Below are 19,873 nucleotides of genomic sequence, written 5' to 3'. Positions count from 1 at the left end.
TGCGGAATTCCCGTAATGCTTTTACCTCTAAAGGTCCGCTTTCCTCTTCCGCTTTCCATTTTGCATCCCGGAACCGCAGCGCCACCTGCAGGTTGACGTCATTCTCCCAGTTGTCTTATTGCGGAGCGCTTAGTGATCGTCTGTCTGGCAGTGAGATCGGTGACTATTTGAGACGGCCGGTTTTCCAGCCTTAATTTGAAATGTAAGATGTTTTGATGAGAGAGGCGAGGAATATTGAGTGCGCCATGGTACGAAGTCATGTTTTGTTGGCGCCGCTGTTTATCGCCACGAACGCAGCGGCTTCACGTTACCTCGACTTGCTTTGGTTTCCCTGTATGCTGCGGCCGCGACCGTCCAAGTTAAACGGTGAGTTCATTTAAAGCTTCTCAAATTCGTGCTTCTTGTCTTCTGGCGCACCACACACACACACGCGCGCACGCACGTAAGCACACACACACACGCACTTTGACACTACATTAAGGTTATGAGCTCAATGCGCCACCATTCCTGTGTTGTTGAATCTTAGTTCAGCAAAATGTTATGAAGCTAAGTGTCTGTTTGTTGCCTTTGCCAGGTTGAAGGGTAACCTGTGTGCCCTCCTCTGACAGTCCCTGACATTTACACGTAGACATGAGAGGCTGCAGGAGATGGTGATGGAGCTGCAGGAGTTGGGCTGGCTTACTCTGGTGGGGCTTTTCCTGGCCTCCTTACTCATCGTGCTGGTGTGGCTGTTCCAGTTCTCGCGGAGCCTCCTGCGGCAGCGAAGAGCCAGCAGAGCGGGGGAGCGGCAGCCGCATCCCCAATCTCTTCACGACTGGAGCGCAGGCGTGCGGAGCTTCCTGCTCAAGCTGCGCCCGTCTCGGGACGGAGGAGCCGCCTCCAAGGCCGGGGCTGAGGGCTTGTTGACCTCTCTCTTCTCCTTCAAGCGCTTCGGCGAGCAGTGTCGCAGGAGCTGGCTCAGAGCGCTCAATGAGCAAGCCTGCAGGATTGGGGTGAGCGGGTCTTCTTTTCAAATTCGTGTGAGGAGCAGAAATTTGGATGGTCTACAGTACATGTGCTACAAGTGCCTGTAGAAGTGGATGTCAGAGGAGCTAATGGCGGCACGTCCTTGCCTAACAGAGCTTCGGCGTAAGAGTGTAGAAGCGAGACCAGCCTGCATAATCACAGTACGAACGCCTACACCTTGTAAAAATAGGCCTCCTTTACCCCTGCCTGGTATGGAGTGGTGGGCGTACCGCTTTGAAAATGATGCCCAATACAGCACATTGTTTGTCCGTTCGTCCGCCCTGCATGACCTTGGAATCAATCTGCATAGAAGTAGCTTTAAATCTCAAACAAGATTTATTCATGCACAACTCACAAAAACTTCAGCTTTGCAGGGAAATTTCAGGATGAATTTAAAATGCTCAAAAACTTTCGCTGGTCATCTTAATTTGATGCGCTAAACTTTTCTGCCAATACTTCATGTACGTTTTGCACAACTTGCCTCAAAATTTTAGCGGTCGAATAAAGTTCACCTGCAAGCTTTATTGACTGTTTTATGAGAAGCGTGCAGGCTGTCTTTCGGCCTTATTCCAAGGTTATCTTGACTCGTGATTGCAGATGATACAAGTATATGCTGCTCTGTAGGAGTAATTTTACCACCACAAACAAGTTAGAAGTATAGAAATTTGTCATTGGTTTCATGACATTTTGGTGGGGGGGGGAGCTATGTTGGAATATGTAGATCTTTAACATTTTATCATTGTTTGTTCGGGGGTAATTTTATCTATCAAAAGTACTGTGAGCAAAAGTGATGTCATATGAAGTAATATGTAGAGCTTTAACATTTTATCATTGTTTGTTCGGGGGTAATTTTGTCTATCAAAAGTACTGTGAGCAAAAGTGATGTCATATGAAGTTGACAGCATGTGGCAAAACGGCCACTTCGGAAGTAGCATTTCGGAAAGGAAAACCTCTAGGGGGCCAGTATATTTAGTATTTTCACTCATCTTTCAAGGCCGACAGAATACTGTGTGCTATATCTATGTAAGTATGAGCGGTATCATATGAAAGATTAATTTTCCTTTTTTGGAATTGAATGCAGGTAATATCTGTGTTGTAAGTGTGGAAACACTGCCATCCAATGGTCACAGTTATCACTACAGTGCTCAATTGGCTTAAATTAGGTAAGCATTAATCAAGAGAGTCAGCTACCCTCCATAAAAAAAAGTACTTGACGAGAATTTTATTGTTTATTATTGTTATTACTATTTTAAAAGATGAGGATTCCCATCCATGGCACCGAAAGTGTTAAATGCATTGCTGATCAGAATACAGTAGTTATACACTTTTTATTTGCAGTCAATTCTGCTCAATCCAAATAAGGTATGATTAGACACCCAACCTGGTATATGATTTGGTAATGTTCAACACCTGCAAACCAGTAGCGTGCAAAGGTTTTAGCAATGCTATATTGCAATAAACAGAATACTGGCCACTGAACAACTTGTTATTATTAATGAGAAAACAAATAGCGCAATGTTTACCTAACCCTAGTTGATGGAAAATGAGAGTGGCTGGTAGCGTTCAGAGGCTGTGGGCTGCAGAGGCTCATCATCTTGCTAGCAAACACAATTATAGGGTATTACTAAAAGCAACGGAAACGAATGGTTTTCCGCGCACAATGTGAGAAATTGCAGCGACGATCCCTCGTGATATCAGCTGACACCAAGGCATCTTGACTTGCTCATTAGTGTGAAATGGTGTTCTGGTCATTGTGTGAAAGCAGCCTGTTATTCTATATGCTAATCACCTGATGGCAAAAAAATAGTGAACCGCAACGCTGGCTGTGATAATGGCACAATCTCATTTGATACACTCATGCACGCTTGTTTGGAGACCTTCCTTGCTTCTTTCTTGAACTTGAAAAAGCCGCGGCGGGACATGAGCACAACAAGCGACTTATGAGGCCATTATGGCCGCCCACCAAACGCGAGCAACGCTTTTTATTCCGCTTTGCCCATGGCGGCTCTGCGTCCGCACGAGAGAACCTCGGAGGCAACACCGTGAAGAGATCGCACATGGGGATTAGCCTAACAATCCCTTTTCGCATTAACCTTAGAACTCCTGGCGTATTCAAGGTCCGGCAGAGGTCTTGAAATAATTGTACTCATGCCTTTAGAGAGGGAAGCGCACCATCTTACTCAATTAGATTCACTCATCAGATCTAAAAGTCAAAGGCGAGCTCGTAAGCAAAAGCAATGTTGTCATCCGTGTCAGCAATGATGTCATGAATGCTATTTCTGGAAATTGATATGAGAAATTCGTGCTGCATTAAATTGCTCAGTTCATTTTTTCCTTTGGAATTTCAACTAGTTAATATAACAAACTGTTATGTTGTTGTCTTTCTGAGAAGAACGCAGGTCAGTTTTGTGGACGACATTCAGGGTTTGTGTTTGTAACGACTGCGCGGTACGTCGGATGATTCGATGATTTTAGATTGAAAAATGAGCGCCTCGGTGGATGATCGGTTAGCATGTCACCCTCAAAGTTAAGGGACCCGAGTTCAATTCCAGTTGGCTGCGGTCTTCCTGTGTGGAGTTTGCATATTTTCCCCAAGCCCGTGTGGGTTCTCTCCGGGCACTCCGGCTTCCTCCCGCACTCCAAAAACATGCACGGCAGATGTATTGGACACATTAAATTGTCCTTAGGTGTGATCGCGTGTCCAGTAGGATGTCCTCCATCAACTGCCCATAGACAGCTGGGATAGGCACCAGCAGGCATGTGACCCTTGTAAATGTTCCATCTTTGTAATGGATGGGGAAAGAGGATTGTGACGTATGCTGTATAGCAGTCACCTTGTTTATAAATTGGGGGGGATTTGTCGGGGTGCCACCCTCTTCGAAGAAAAGTTCATTAGTGTTGCTTTAAAAAATGAGATTATTTCAAATGTTCAGTGCAATAAGATGAGTAAGACGCAATAACATTTAATAACTTGCTTGATTCAAAACAAATACCACACAACACGGCCACTTACATGGTGGAGCATAGAAATGGGAGAATATTTACTGGTCCTAAAATCCCACAGATTTGGACCATTTTAAATGAATGTAAGTGTCAAAACGATGAATCGATTGTCAAAAATGGTTATTAGGTTTGATAGATTAGTTGTGGATTAAACGTTGCCACTCTAATAAGATCGATATCATCTAGTGGCTTAAATAACGTATTTACGCGCCCTCAAAAACAAAATGGCGACGTAAATGGGTTTGATTACAGAGGAGTTGTTGAGTGAGAACCTAAGTTGACAGTTTGCAGCTGGGTTCTTTGCAGAATCCCAAATATGTCAGCACTAATTATGTTGATAATGGGGGTGAAGAAACCATCCAGCCCCTTCTTTCCGGGCCTTTTGGCTTTAATGCTGGGAGCGCGCCTCGGTTACAGCTGGTTAAGGATGGCCATGCCAAGGGGAAAAAGTCCTGGTGCCGTGTGAGAGCACGCGAGAGCACATCCTGTATGCACTTGCTCTGCGTAAACGAGAAGCCTTTGAGTCAAGTCTGTTATTTGAAGGTTGAGCTGAGAGATCAAAAACCATATTTGTTTACTGTGTACAGTCTACTTGAAAGGAGTATCTTCAGAAAATGTCAGAGCGGCATCATCCCATGATGCAGCCCGTGTCATGACTCAGACAGAAAAAGTCTGTAGACCCGGACACAGTCTTGTTTTTCTGCTAAAGGGTGTTGCATGGATGCTTCTGGCTGGATTTCCCAGCATGCAGAGCAGTTCTAATGTCATTTGCACATGAAACTTTGAAATGAATTGCTGGTCTTTGATCGTCACTGATAGAAGAGACGATTTGGGGCCATTTGTGCGACGGCAACTTGACGGGAAGAGCTGAAGGAGCGCTTCGTGCCTTTCTTCGCTGCTGCTAGATGATTAATGCATCGTGATCATTCACAAGTAGTTTCATCTTCATCCACAGGGGACATTAAGCACTTAAAACTCGTTCAGTTTGATAACAGGAAACGGACCGTTTTCATACTTCTCGCAGCATTTGAGGCGACTCGCTTTTGAAAGCGAATGGTGGCCCGTTGGGCTTACTGCCAAGCTTTTCACCAAAATTGAGACACTAAACGCTATGGTGAAAAAGTATCTGAATTGATTATCAAAAATATTTAGCAATTAATTTCATAATCATTTAATTGTCATCTAACAGTTGCATCTCTAGAGTAAAATCTCTGATTTAGAACAATGTGCTGGGACAAATTTCTGAAGTAAACCGCCACAAGGCAAAACGTAACCCTCACCCTCTCTGGGTCTTTGTGAAAATCCATACATTTTCCTGAAATAGCCACCATGCTCGTCATTTGTATGGCAGATTGGCAACCATTACATGTTTTGAGCATTTGTTTGTATGGGGATCGTGGTTTCCCTTTATTTTGAAACTTTGCAGAATTAAATGATTTCAATGAGTTATAAAAATACTTGTACTCACAACAGGGGTACTGTCATCATCCTTGAAGAAACTGATAAAAACAAATTTGAGTGAAATCCTCATCTAAATGTGTCAAAGTATGAAATATAATAATGTCGCATATACAGTACTAATAAACTGACTATTGTGTTTTGAGCACATTCTTCTAGTTGCAGTAATAAATAAAAACAAATCTAAAAATGTGCTTACTCTCCTCTTTGAGAAACTAAAAGAAAAGGACAGAAAAGTCACGTGAGGGTCAACAGAAGCCACAGGCCGAGTGTATTCCTGGTTGAGCCGCATGCTTTTCAGTAGTGTCCAGCCCGCTGGTCCTAAATGCAACGTTTCTGACAAACCTGAAGTGACACGATTGTAGTCCTCAGGATATGCCCTAAATAACCTCCGTGTACACATGCACGCGGACAAGCCAGCTGATGTACCAGCTGCAAGCGGGACAAAATGAGGTCTGGTGCAGCTACCTTGTAATACGGGGGAACCCGGCCGGACTCTTTCTGAACGTAGCCATGGCTCTGCCATCAGTTCAGTTCAAGTCACAAAAACGGTTTGGAGAAGCCTTGGAGAAATATCATGCGGGATACCAACCATTGTGGATTGGTTCCGAAAGCTGGTTCTTCCCATTGCACCATTTATTTCCTATAGCGCTTATCCTGGTTAGTGTCATGAGTTTGCTGGCGTTTTCCTTAGCTCATTTTTGGGTGAAAGTCCATAACACCGTGGACTGTTTGCCACTTAATCAACCATTCACACCGAGCGGCACACCCACGGACATATACAGTCCATAATGAAACTAACGCATGTTTTTGTTTTTTTTCCCACAACGGAAATTCAGAGCTGAAATTCACAGCCAAAACCTAAGAACTCTGAAGCAGAAATGCTAAGCAATATTTGACTGTTTTGCATTCACTTGATCATTTAAGTACAGTACTTCTTTGACTTTACAACAGAGACATTCTTTTTTTCAGTTTTTGTGGATTTTTGAGGGGTGCGGAAAGTTTGAATTTGCCCTTTGTTCCAATAAGACAAGGGCAATAAACTAAATTATTTAACTAACTTGTCATTTCAATTATTTGAAAATTAGCTATATGGTGGTATCAAGGTTTTGCCGAAGTGGCAGATTTGTGGATGGGTGGTGTACAAAGCACGTTTACAATTGTTCATTGTGCCGTTTAAGCAATTTATGCACAAGCTATGACTGTTAAGTTCAATCAAAACTGAGTTGAAATCATCCTTGTGTTTTGTTTGAACATTTTGCACAGAATTTAAAAAGTCGTTTGTGTAGCAAGAAGCCAGCTACACTGGCAAGCAGATTTTTTTTTTTTTTTTGCCGGTTTGTGTAAACAAGAATGATTTTGACAACATTGCGCGCATTCGCACTGGGTTGTTGTCACGTAAACCTACCCTGAGGCTGAGGTGAGAGGTCAAGTGAGTAAACGTGAGAAAAGCACTGTGCCTTCCGTTTGCAAACAGACCAATGGAAGGTCGCTCTGCCTTTACCAATCCTGGCTCCCCTCCCCCTGTGTCTTCGTTTTCTAATATCTCACAGGCTCACTTTGGCATAACTAGCAGCGACGTTCAGGGGAATTTGCTCACTGTCGCAATGATCTTAATTAGCCTGAGCCCAGTCATCAGTGCTAGTTGGCTGATCGACACACAAACCTTTTACAATCTGCATTTGCCAATGAGAAGCCATTTGTGGATGCTACGCAATCTGAGATACGGCACTTTGTATTTGCAACGCCGCTGTTTGGATACGATGGAAGGTCGGCCACACAGTCACACATTTATTATTTGGAGAACTATCAGTTGACAACTATCGGCCCGCTTTCATGCAGCGAGGACAGTAGCAAGTGCACGTGAATTTGAACGTGCTCCCCAAAGGCCTTTGGTCAACCATATGTTGCCGTTTGCATGCCAACGTCCTTGGGCACCACTCGTCATTGGAAGCCGACAAATGATAGTCGCCATGTTCGTGTCATGAGCAGTGGCTGCAAGCACCTCTTGCGTTTCTGCACACGCAGATGGCGTCAATACTCGCATCTTCATTTGCTGTCAATTTAAAAACCAGTGAAGTTTTTAGCTAGCGGTTACGTACATAGTGCTGTAGCCATGAAACGAGATCAGCGCACTTCTTAGATGCCTGACACCAACGATGCTTAAAATTCATAAGTTGCCCCAGTTATTTGCTGCCCTCATGATAGCGAGGACATTACATTAGCTGACTGGTGGATTTAAAAAAAAAAAAAGACCTCCTTAAGGATGCTGACTGATTCCTTGCTGGCTGCATGCAAGTCTGTACCACATCAGTCCACAATCTTTTATGTTATCCCCAAGTGTGTTGCCTCTTCATGTTCATGTCCGCTTATGTAATTTTTAGTATGTTTGTCCTCTGCCTCCCTCTGTCTCTCGCAGAGCTCCATCCAAATCACTTTTGACAGCAGTGTCCACTTTAATGCTGCCCCTACAATTGAGAGTGTGACCTGCACTGTCCAATCAGCACACAGAACGGTGAGTAATCATCTTCTACTTTAAAACCGATGACTGGGGTTGCGCGTGTGTATGCGTGTTTGTAAAAGTCACTAAGAATACGTTGCGACAGCAGCTTGAAGTGACCCAATTTAAAAAAAATTCTGTGTCTTTGTGACCCGTATCTGATCTTTTAACGGCAGTTTGAATGGCACAGATTCGATTTTTTTTTTTCCCAAAAATGCCACTTGGAAACATGGTCCCGAAACTCATCTATTCTCATGCGACAAACGGCCAGCTCGCTTTTATCCGACCTGCACGTGACAAGCGACAAACGTGACGATTCTGCTCTCAAAAAGGCGGAAGCGGCTTGGAAAAAGCAATGGGCAATCATTATGAGCTTAAGTGGTTTTGGCCAAATGAAGAACCCATGAGACATTTACTTAACAGCTCCTCTTTAATGGAAGGAAAACAATCCTTATTAGCTCTCAAGGGCTTTGAATGCATACGCAAAAAAACAGAATTGATCCTGTATGCAAACTGGAAAAGGACAGCCTCGACGACGACATCTTTTCTTGCGTGACAGGTTTTACATTGTCAATGTCGGGTGGACACAGTGGCATTTCCTGTGACGGTTACTCAGCAGTCCCCCGCTGCCGTTGCCATGGACACCTATCAGATTACCATCGCACCCACAGTGGCAAAGGTACCGAGGCACACCACCTGTTTTCTTTTAGTTTGCACGCCTCTTTTACAAGTGAGCACACAGGAACATTTGCATTGCTAGTCAAATAGCGACTGTAAAGCAATGACATGCTCAAGTCTTATCAACACTGATGATTACATAAACTATAAAACACTGTTACAGGCTAGGCCAGTTATTCTCAATGTTTTTTCAATGATATATCCCCTGTGATTTTTTTTCAGTACCCCTTAAGACACAGAGGGCTGTGCAATCTGTGTCTGATTGAAAAAACTTTGGAAATACATTTGTCATGGTATCTCTAGGTATATTTTTTTTTCAGCGACTCCAGCGGTTGTGTACCAATATCATTTTTTTCTGACTGGTCTGACAGAAAACTGCATCACTAATGGCAATGTGCATCCATATAAAGCTTTACAAAACAAAGATGGTATCACAATGACAACATTAAAAATAAGTTGTTTCATGTTCCGATTGATTTGCTCTTAGTTTGAAAAGAAAACGTAGACCCATAAACCTTGTTTTACTGCTAAGATATACTAACGCACACTCGTTATGACTGCATAATCGATAAGAACTGAAATGAATGACTAACAAATTCTCTGAGCGTGTGTCTAATTCCGTCATCAGGTGGCTGTTTGTCTAGAGGATGTGGAGGATGAAGGAATCTTGGTGTCCTGGACTCTGTCCAAGCAACCATCCATGAAACTTAGTGTGTCGCCCTGCAAACTGCCAAGACATGTGAGAGGATTCTATATTGGCAGTCATGTTGTTACTTTTTTAGAGCCGAGATTCTGCAATTTTATCACCATGAAAATGTTTTTTTTTTCTATTTGCCTTAGAGTAATAGACTGTGCTTTCCTTTAGTCTGAGTAAAGAATGTTGTTCATTTTGAAATAAGTGTCCCCTGTTGTGTACAAGGTATTTAACCCTCTGTAAAATGAAAATGGATAATGGGAAAATGTGACTTCTTTTTCACAACTGTCCTAACTGTGGACTATTGTCGCATTAATTGGCTGGTTCCTTTTAGGGCACACATGACAAAGGAGACTTGGATGTGATCAAGAGCCTTATAGAGGATACTCTGTTCAGCTCTCATCCAGCCATGATCCTCAACCTCAGGACTTGCACAACTCGTTCTCCAGTAAGTTTCCCCCTCTCTCTATTTGCAGAGGGAATATAATAGTCAGGACTCCTACAGTGCATCGAAAGGTTCATAAGGTTCACTGAGGACTCTAAATCCATAGCCGTGAATGTAAGAGTACGTACAGTAAAAAAGGATTCTGAGCGCTATAGCAATGGATGTTGTTTATGCTTTTACGCTCATGATCTGCGCACAGGTCCCCGTGGAGCACCTATCAGTAGGATTAAAGCCTGTACCCCAGAGTGTCTTTGTGCAGCGACTACTTGTACGGCAGCTCAGGGTGACCTTAAGTAAAGGTCAGATGCATTCCCTCGGTGGCTTTGGATTCTTTCTGATCGGTGTTGCGTCCAATCGCCGGTGCCTCATTGAGCTGCTGTGCGTTTACAGGCCAGTGGTGTAGCTCGGTGGAGCTTTGCTGCGTCCTCGGCCTCAATCGACCCTCCTCAGAAAGGACAACCTGCTTTCTGCCCGTACCCCGCAACCCAAACACCCCGATGGAATGGAGAGAAGAAATAAGCCTGTGAGAAAACGTTTGATGTTACATTAACTCAACACTTTTCAAATGTGTGTGTCTAGGAGGGCTTTGCATACAAAAAATGATTGCGAAGCACTGCATCAACTCATTCAATCGCAAAGACATATTTATATGTCTTGGCAGAGTTCTTCTTTGAATATTAGGTGTAAAGAAGTGTCTTAAAATAGGGGTCACTGAATGAGTTAATATGCCAGGATCGTTCATCCATGCTACATTAAAAAGAAATGCGTGTGTGTTTATATATTATTGCAAAGTGGGATTTCTTCCAGGATGCCTCTAACACAGCTGTGCCCTTTGTGTTGAAGGGAGCTGAGCCCAGAAACCAAAGAGCTGAGAGTGAGACTTCTGGAGCGGAATGGCAGAAGCGAGCGTAAGGCACAGCACAGTCTGGGCTCCTGTCCAGAAGTATATTTAGCCACAATGCTCACACAATTATTGAATCGATACGTTAAAACTGTTTTTATTTCTTAATTTATCAAAGTTGAACACGAGTGGATGTGAGTAGAAATATATACTCGTTTATTATCTTCACTATGAATGAATTTGTGAATACGAACAAAATTTGATGGTAGCAATCGAGATTAGCATTAGCTAGCATTAGTGATTACCTGAGGTAAACTAACTACAATTTAGGTCACACACACCCACATCATGTAATATGTACATCATACATGTGATATTGTCTTTAAAGTCACTTACAAGCCATGCGCCAACAATATTCAATGAGTACCGTGGATCTGCCTGTTAGCCATAACGAGGTCATTAACTTCCTGTTTATGACTTCCTGTTCTTCTCCGGACTACATACATTTCATCACATTCAACGCTTTGTGCGTCTGCAGGAAAAGTACATGTAGAAAGCCGCGGTGCAAGCGTGGTTCCGACAGAGTGTCCCTGTGGACATCTTAGTCAACCTATGTTTTTGAGTTGACTTACCCGACATGGTTGACTTCTTTCCCCCCGACCCTAGTTTAATCACATTTTGATGATCTGATTTCAAATCATGTTAGTGCAGCAATTGTCAAAAGTGTGCTATGCAGGAATTCTTCCACCTGTGGTATGCCAAAAAGTCACTGAATTAAACATTTAAACTGTGCATTAATGTTACTTTGGCTTTAGCTGTTTTTTATTTGTTTTTTGTTTTTTTAGTCCACTCAAGTCCAGTATAGTTCAGTGCAGCAATGTTGGTCACAATGGTGGTAGTTTGACTTATTTAAACAGTATAAGAACCACCGTTGGTTTTGAAAGACTATCAGTGCCATTTGTTCTTTACAATGGGTTTTATTATTCTGCCAGAATTCCTCCCAGGGCAAGCCTCCTTTGCCTTGGACCTCCAGTCCAAAGTTCCTACCTCTGTGGTACTCGCAATAAAGCCAAGCCACACCTTGGAGCCTACGGCCACCATCACAGCACAAGTGAGTGAGTGAAAGGCTTTTCAATGCACACAGCTATAACAAAAACATGGAATGATTCAGCATTTCTTCTACAGGCGTTGTTGCTGAACGCGATTCCTCACGTTTCCCTTTTGTCTCATCTCATTCTGAGCGTAATTGCTAAATGAGACATGCAAAGAGACGTGAAGTGTGGTGGATTTGCTGCAGTGGTGTGTTTTTTTTCTTTTTAATCCTCTCAGCTCATTTGTGTGGAAACGGAGGAACTCCGGTCACCACTGCGTTCCTCGCTCACGCCCGCCAAAAAAGTTGATGTGGACCGAACCATCATGCCGGACGGAACAGTCGTCACCACTGTAACGACGGTCCAGTCCAGGCTAAAATTGGAGCGCAGTCCAGGTATACATTTGAAGTATGAATGGCTGTCCTGGACAACGACATATCACTGGAGTTCATCCTTTATAGGTGATTCTCCTTTGCGCTCCCCGTCCAAAGTGGAGCTGACAGAGAAAAAGCCCACCATTCTTTCTGATGGAAGAGGGACCCCGAGTCCAGATCCTAGCAGTGAGTCACCACCAACAAAAGTATTGGCATGAGCCTTTTAACTCATTCAATCCCAAAGACGTATTTTCAGTCTATTTATTTCTATAGCTAATATTCAAAGTTTGCGTAACTTGGCTAAATCCTTCAATACCAGCCATTTTCAGACCCTCAATTCATCCAAAAGCTTGAAAAAAAATATTTTCCCCAGAATTAATGCCTGAACTCTGAACAGACATAAATACGTCTTTGGAATTGAATGAGCTAATTACATTATTACTCATTATTACTCATGTGGCCCACACATTTTGGATCATTTATGCATTTTGGGAATGATTTCGAGCTAGTCTTTTTCCGTTCCACGCATTAATATTGATGAACCAGAGAATTCTAGAAAACATTTTTGGGATGAATCGAAACAGACTGTGAAGCAAAAATGCCAGAGACACACTCCACTATCATGTAGGTATGTGTACCAGTTCTTTTGTTAAAACTCTTCAATGAGACTAACCGTAACGGTAGTATTTTTCAATGGCAATGAGCGGAACGTTGGTTCGGATTCCTTTAAAAAAAAAAAAGAAGGATGCCGATTTTCTATTTGTGCTTCTGTTGCATAGAGGGCAGCCGCTTGTCTAACGGCTTGGATCCTGTTGCAGAAACAGCCATTCGTCAGCTGACCGAGCCCAACTCCAAAATGGCTCGAAAGACTCCGACAAAGAGAAGCACACTCATCATCTCAGGCGTGTCAAAGGTGGGAGAATTTCCAGTTGCAATTATGGATAGAATATAGTGGCAACAGATATATTTATCAGTAACAACATGCAAAATCAAGTAGCGTACAGTATAGCTAAATTTAGTTGGCAGATTGTGCTAGCACCCCTCCCGACACATTCGGATCACATTACAACACTCTTTTGACCTGATTTCTCAGTGAAAGTGACATCTTTCCACTCTAAGACGCCGCAGTATCTCAACTGAAACATCTCAAAGCGACATATTTCAAGTGCACATTAGGACAGTAGAATCAAGTGCAGTAGTTGTGGGGGGACATTTTTACCCAACCACTTCAAATACATTGTATTTGTATACATTTACTTTTTATTTTCAAGCTGTCGTGTTCGGCTTTTTTAGTCTTGTGCCGAGAGGTCCTTATGTCTTTTAGTGTCACAACAGATGCGCAGTCTGGCACAGGCCTTCTGTTTGTATTGAGTGCCACCGAACAGGACGTGATTTCAGAGAAGGCAGACAGTGTGAAGAGAACAAAGCAAAAAAAAATCAAATGAAATACAACTAGAGCAGGCGGCAGAAAAAAAGCAAAAACAGTGGTTTGGGGACCGCTTCCTCATATGTTATCTATATTCAAAATGACTTTTTAACTTATTTGAACCACACGGGCGGCATGGCATATGCCAGCAAAAGTAACAATCTATTGTTTGCTGATCACTTGACGAGAAAACCTGAAAATGATTCCTTTTACCTACCAGGTTCCCCTTTCGAAAGATGACTGCACACCGTCAAGCGGCTATGCCGCGGCTATGGACGCGGCCGTGCAAAGCAACCATTTTGGAGCGGGATACCACCAGGAGCTGGATGAAACCACACCTTCCGACGTATCGGAGCGTCCCTCTGTGGATGATGTGGAATCAGACACCGGCTCTGCTGGTGCCTTGGAAACGCGCAGCCTCAAGGACCATAAAGGTAACGTGACGTTACAACCACACCATCATGTTTAATCAGTGTCATGTAAAAGTGTCTTTTCAGACTGGTTTTCATTGTCGATTTTTGTTATAATGTACTTGCTTTTATCTTTAAGCACTGCCCTATATGATTTTCATAGTGTTATAGGCATAAATTGGTTATGATTACATGTTACAACGGAGATTTTGCTGCCATCTTGTGGTCGGTGTCACAACAGTCTGGCAGGGGAATCATTAATCAATTCTTTGTTCTGAGGTTAGGGGGTCTAACCTTGAAAAAAAATGGCTCTGTGGATATTTATTGCTGTAATCTCTACACTCCACAGTGGGATTCATGCAGAGCGGATCGAAGTTGTTGTTCCGCAGAAGACGCAGACGGAAGGAAGCCTGCCTCAGTCAGTCTCACGAGGACGTCTCCAAAATGGGCAATAACTTCAGCACGGGAGCGGAGGGCGGTCGAAACAAGTCGGGGAGCTTCTCTCGACGCCTCATCAAGCGCTTTTCCTTCCGCTCATCGGGGAAATGGAAAGGTAAAGCGGCAAACGCCAACGGAGGAGCGGGCTCAGCCAATAACTGATCATGGCGGTTGTCGGAGCACAAGACTGACTATTCCATCCCGGTCCTTTGTCCCTTGGATGGGGAGAGGATGCATTTTGCTGCTTCGGGACATATTCATCAAATCACTGACACTGAAATAAAATCAAGTCTCTTGTTTGCAGGGTAGGTTTTTGCCGGTTGGGGCAACTCAACATTTGCGATCAATTCTGTGTCTATTTTTGATTGACAGATGTTGGAAGTTTTTCAAATGTTTTAAGGATGCCAGTATAATGGCATTGGTGCACTTTGGGATTGATATTTTTTTTACATTCTGCATTACACATAGAATCTATAGGAAGGTAATACGTGATTATGTGAAGTGCTATTTATTTTATCCATACCATGGGTTGTTAGCTGTGTTATACTGTAAAATAGAAAATAAATTGCTGTGATTTTTTCATTGCAAATGAATTATAAAAGCGAGTTGAATTCCATGTTAATATTATTGTAATTGCTTCTACGTTGCATTAGGAAACTTGGATATAGGTTTTGAAATAAGCAGGAAACATTCTGTATGTTTTTTCAAATAAGTAATTTCTCTTGAATGATTATCTTTTTGCCCAAATGTTTACTCAAGAGGTACTGGTACGGTTGGTTAAAAAAAAAAAAAAAGATTTTTTTTTTTAATGGTACTGGTGACTTACAAGAATATTTTTCAATAAAAAAAATAAGCAAGTACACGTCTGCGACTGAGCAACTTCAGTCACAAGGACAGTAATATGATCTGTACGATGTGCTTGAAGAAACTTAATGATCAATTTTTAATTGCAGTTTAGGAGTACATTGACAAGTTGCCTGGCCCGAATGTGAAACACAAAATGGCACGTGTGATTTATTATGTTTATTTATTTCAAATAAATTATTTAAAAACACCTTTGCAATTTGACATTGTTCTTGGCGCTGCATACTTGCTTTCGCGACAATCATGGAGAGGAATGGTTGAGGAAAAAAGTCAACAAACGTTGAATAGTTCAAATTCATTTGTTCAATGTTTACTTTCACTATAGGTTTAGGTCCTGTTGAGCGGCAACATTTTGAAACGGGAGGGAATAACCACCATTGGTTACAAATTCCACTGTGTGACGCGAGACCCAATCGCTTTTCTTTCTCCTGCGATTGGTTGGATCTCAAGCATATTGCGCCAATCACTGCCGACTTGTTTTTTTCTCCATCGTCATAAAAGCCAATCGCGTAATTAGGCGTGGCGATCACGCCGTTTTATATCCGGGTCATCCCGGCGTTTCTTCACAACGTTACTGTTATTGACGACGAGACCGTACGTGAACTCTCGCAATGTCTGGAAGAGGTAAATCCGGCAAGGCTCGTGCGAAGGCGAGGACTCGCAGCAACCGGGCAGGTCTCCAGTTCCCGGTCGGTCGAGTCCACCGCCTTCTCCGCAAAGGTAACTACGCAGAACGCGTTGGTGCCGGGGCGCCTGTGTACCTAGCCGCGGTGCTCGAATACCTCACCGCTGAGATCCTCGAGCTGGCCGGAAACGCCGCCCGGGACAATAAGAAGACTCGCATCATCCCCCGCCACCTCCAGCTAGCGGTGCGTAACGACGAGGAGCTAAACAAACTTCTCGGCGGAGTCACCATCGCCCAGGGCGGCGTCCTGCCGAACATCCAGGCCGTCCTACTACCCAAAAAGACCGGACAGTCTGCACCCAGCTCCGGCAAGGCGGGAAAGAAGGCGTCCTCGCAGTCTCAAGAGTATTAGCCGTTTGGCTAGCAAGTGTGACCTCGGCTGGCCACATGGCTAGCACCTTTTCACCCCAACGGCCCTTTTAAGGGCCACCCAAGCTGCAACAAAAGAGCAAATATTCGTTTACTCGTCTCTGTTCATTGTTAAATAAACATTTTGATGAATGTAAAGCTACGAGTGGGCTGCCATTATAGGCCATCTTGTGCAGCGCTTTCGATCGTTGCTTAGCATTTTGGACTCCTGCTGAACCGGCCAATAAGTTTGCTGCGGACCAGTGTTTGGAAATGTACTTTTTACACTACCTCTACTCCGAGGTTTGTGGTATGTTTTACTGTACTTACTGTTGGTCTTATTTGAGTGTATTAAAACTAGCTACCACTTCTATTCTCAATCATGATTGAGAGTGTAGTAATAAGTTTCTCCGTACAATGAAATTTTTTGCTGTGTACCCATTTCAGTGGACAACATTCTGCTTATCTTTGCACAATACTAAGCAGTTAAGTATCACTTTTTTTTATATATTTTTTTAAAAGATTCAATTCGGTTAAGTGTTCTCCTGCATTGCATTGTTTTTGTAGTTAAATTGTGAACGTCCTTTTCTGCACCATAACGATTTGAGGGAGGGGAAAAAATATCAAAATTTGGATAAAACAATGCTACAGTTGAGAAGTGCACTTGTAAGACACGTCTTACATTTTTATGTGATTGCACAATGACGCTACATGAGGTAAAGAAACTTTGCAGCCGATGGGATTGCACATGGTTCAAAGCACCATTTTGCTACATTTGCACCATGGCGCCATCAAGTGATCCACAAGCCAAGAAGTCAACGGCATTGAGAATTTAAAGACATTGTTTTCAAGAAGTGGAAAATTCTTTTTCTCGCTAGTTCCATCTAAACAACGTTTAAAGCAGGTATGTAGCCTTTTTTTTGTGGTGTCAGAAGTGGTAGTGTGCATGTACTTTGCCAGACTATTCCGCTGGGTGGTGGTGTACAGCAACTTTTGTACGGTTAAAGCGGTGTCCACTTATGAGTCCCTTTTCATGTCTACTATAGGTCCTACAGTCTCAAAAATTAACCGTATTTGCCTGCATTTGTTGGCGGTAAAGTATTTTTTTTAAAGGGTTTGATTGTTGGGGAATTAAAATGCTGTTCAAGTTTTACCCAGACTTAAAACTTTCTTCCCTGATCTACAATATGTTCTATCTGCTTAAAAAAATAAACAAACTGGCCCTTGATTCCAAACAGGAATGCAGCTGCACTTTTATGGCTGTGGAGGAACAAAATATTTCAGTCCAGTCTGATGTACATTAGTAAATATTTAAAGGTTTGCCAAATTATTTCTTGATGCAAAAAAAAAAAAAAAAAAAAAATCCCTTTCAAGCATCTCAAGTACTTCCACAATGTCAAATTGTACATAAAAGCTACCAGTGTCGTCAGAAAAAAAGTGTGTTTGCAGTATGTTACAACCATTTTTTTCTTCAAAGTTCATCATACAAGGTTTGTTATGAAATCCCCAGAAATTATATACTTCAATTCCAAATTTAGAAAACCAAGGTGGAACTGATGGCAGGTGGACTGTAGAGGACAGAAATGATTGGACTTTTCTCTTATGGACCCTATCAAAAATGTTTCAAAGATTGACAACTCAGAATTCCTGACATGGGAACAAATAGAGTAACAACCTTGATTGACCAGCATGTGTAATGCAGATGCTGCGTTCCCCCTAATGTCATTTCCAACGCGTGTACTTTTGCAGACGTTTCTGGCATGTCTTTTATCAAGCGCAAAAGCAGCCTGACACACTCAGTGAGTTAGTTAAAACAGCACAGAACAGCCTGAAGCAATTACTCTGGTCTCGACAACGTGTCCACGACCGCAAACGGCCAAGTTGAAAATTCCAACCGGAGAGGACGTTTCAAAATATCCTTTGGCTGTGATGACTGTAATTTCCAGCTGTGCACTTTTCAACAGTGACCAAGCAAAAGTCTGGGTCGTTGCACCAGTGTCTACGAAACGCATACGACTTCCTTTCAAGCAGTCAGCTTGGTAAGTCCAATTAGGTTAAAACGTTGTACTCTATGTGCCCAAAGCCATCCGAAGTGCGGTACGATTTGAACGCAGATCCACACGAGGAGAGCGTGGCTTGGATTCAGCAACAGCATATGAAACGATAGGTGAGGCGGGCAAGGACTGGAAAGAGGGCCGGGCCTGGCAGCAAGACGGCATATTTTCCTCCCCTGGAAGAGAGCGAGACTTGAGCGTCCGTCTGGTCTTGTTTGTTCGTCATCTTCCATCTGAATGATTCCGCGGACAACAGGATGATGCTCCCGGCAACACTGGGTAATGAGAAGCTCAAATATTTGTTTGCTGGAGTCTGGCAGCGTTTGCATGCGGGCGAGAGATGAGATAAAGGGGCTATTGTACCGGCACAACGTTAGACTCATGCTTTTCATCTAATGATGATCCAGTGGTGCCTTATTGACAGCCTCATATCTGTGTGAGAAGTAGATGCACCTTTTATGTTTGTGATTTGCATTTTGCAGGTGCTTTGCCAACTTAAATTGAACTTGAAGCGGATGGAATCACCTCATTTCGTCGAGATCCAGAAATGGAAGCACCACGAATGGATGCTTTTGTGATGAGTCGGCTCTCCAAGATGCCTCTGGAGCTCATGCATCCAGTAATGCACTATTGAGGAGTTACGGCAGACCAAGAATTTGTTCCAACAGGATTATGAGGTGCGCGTGTGCCTGAGTGAGTACAGCGTATTTGTTAACTAAAAAGAGTGACGTATTGACTTGCTACGTAGAGATGTATTTGAATCTCTTACCATGGCTGACAGTGGACGTTTTTGTCTAATGTTAGGTAGCATTTCATAAGGGCATGGTGGAACTTTGCGTCACAGCATGATTTCGCTTAGGCGGATGACATCCAGCCACACACAATTCCAGGACTAGGGTTACATATTGGTTTGATTGTACACATTTACAAAATACATTCTTTGTAAAGGAACACTTGTTTCAGTCTTAAGTGAGGAAAGTCAATGTGATGGCCACTGAAATAGCCAAGTGTTTCTGGAAAAATAATGTCAGTGGACAGCGATTGCAAATCGTTCAATGTGATCATAAAATAGGAAAAATATGATCCAAATGAATCTGGTAGTATTTATATACATAGCGCCTTTTATTTTGGACAAAGTACAAAGTGTTGAGAAAGTGCTGCAGGTGTACCAAGCTGATTGTGGCATGCTGTCACGAAAGCCAAGCGTTTCCTTTGCCATCTGCTCTCGTCTCGTCTTCCACCTTTCTGCGGTCATTCGTGCAGACATCCTGCGCACATCTGGTCTCCCGCTCAGCCGGGGGTGTTGACACATGTTTAGATGCCTGCCCACAAACCACTGGAACCAGTCGCTGCGCACAGCAGTCCAGTTCAAACTTCAAAGAAAACGCAAGCAAGAACATAAAAGAAAAATAGGAGTCTACCCCTTTACAACTCATACTATAAAATAGTCGTTTGATTTGATGTTGCGGGGAGGCGCTTAATAGGACGAAGTTGGCAATAATAAGTCTTCATACATTTTAAAATCTTAGATACTTTAGTACCTAGTCAATGTTTCTATG

At 42.9% G+C, this 19,873-nt stretch overlaps 2 protein-coding genes across 4 annotated transcripts; both read left to right on the top strand.

Moving 5' to 3' along the window:
* The first annotated feature begins 87 nt into the window (after nt 1-87).
* Nucleotides 88-15,417, top strand: c2cd2l (c2cd2 like). Of its 3 annotated transcripts, none has more exons than XM_088441684.1 (15): nt 88-366; nt 609-992; nt 7,886-7,981; nt 8,526-8,645; nt 9,273-9,383; nt 9,673-9,786; nt 9,983-10,082; nt 10,174-10,306; nt 10,627-10,691; nt 11,617-11,735; nt 11,954-12,110; nt 12,177-12,275; nt 12,869-13,002; nt 13,736-13,949; nt 14,275-15,417. In XM_088441684.1, the coding sequence occupies exons 2-15, from the start codon at nt 648-650 to the stop codon at nt 14,523-14,525; spliced, it is 2,058 nt and encodes a 685-aa protein (XP_088297810.1). In that variant the 5' UTR covers nt 88-366; nt 609-647; the 3' UTR covers nt 14,526-15,417. The 3 variants fall into 3 exon arrangements, with proteins under 3 accessions (XP_088297810.1, XP_088297811.1, XP_088297809.1); XM_088441685.1 differs by having other exon boundaries at nt 575-992; nt 12,908-13,002; XM_088441683.1 differs by having other exon boundaries at nt 575-992.
* Nucleotides 15,418-15,763: 346 nt separating this feature from the next.
* On the top strand, nt 15,764-16,646 carry h2ax (H2A.X variant histone). The gene has a single exon (XM_088440406.1). The coding sequence runs from the start codon at nt 15,839-15,841 to the stop codon at nt 16,262-16,264; it is 426 nt and encodes a 141-aa protein (XP_088296532.1). The 5' UTR covers nt 15,764-15,838; the 3' UTR covers nt 16,265-16,646.
* Nucleotides 16,647-19,873: the final 3,227 nt, after the last annotated feature.

Source organism: Hippichthys cyanospilos, chromosome 18 (assembly GCF_059441005.1).
Source record: "Hippichthys cyanospilos isolate Australia breed blue-spotted pipefish chromosome 18, RoL_Hcya_1.0, whole genome shotgun sequence".
In the NCBI taxonomy this organism is placed as follows: domain Eukaryota; kingdom Metazoa; phylum Chordata; class Actinopteri; order Syngnathiformes; family Syngnathidae; genus Hippichthys; species Hippichthys cyanospilos.
Note: the sequence above shows the minus strand (reverse complement) of the source record. Positions and strands in the feature narration are given on the sequence as shown.

Bases quoted from the DNA above. Each gene is read 5' to 3' on its own strand.
- h2ax (XM_088440406.1), top strand. From the start codon at position 15,839: ATGTCTGGAAGAGGTAAATCCGGCAAGGCTCGTGCGAAGGCGAGGACT.
- c2cd2l (XM_088441684.1), top strand. From the start codon at position 648: ATGGTGATGGAGCTGCAGGAGTTGGGCTGGCTTACTCTGGTGGGGCTT. The intron at 993-7,885 runs GTGAGCGGGTCT...TGTCTCTCGCAG, and splicing joins AGCAAGCCTGCAGGATTGGG to AGCTCCATCCAAATCACTTT. The intron at 9,787-9,982 runs GTAAGTTTCCCC...ATCTGCGCACAG, and splicing joins CTTGCACAACTCGTTCTCCA to GTCCCCGTGGAGCACCTATC.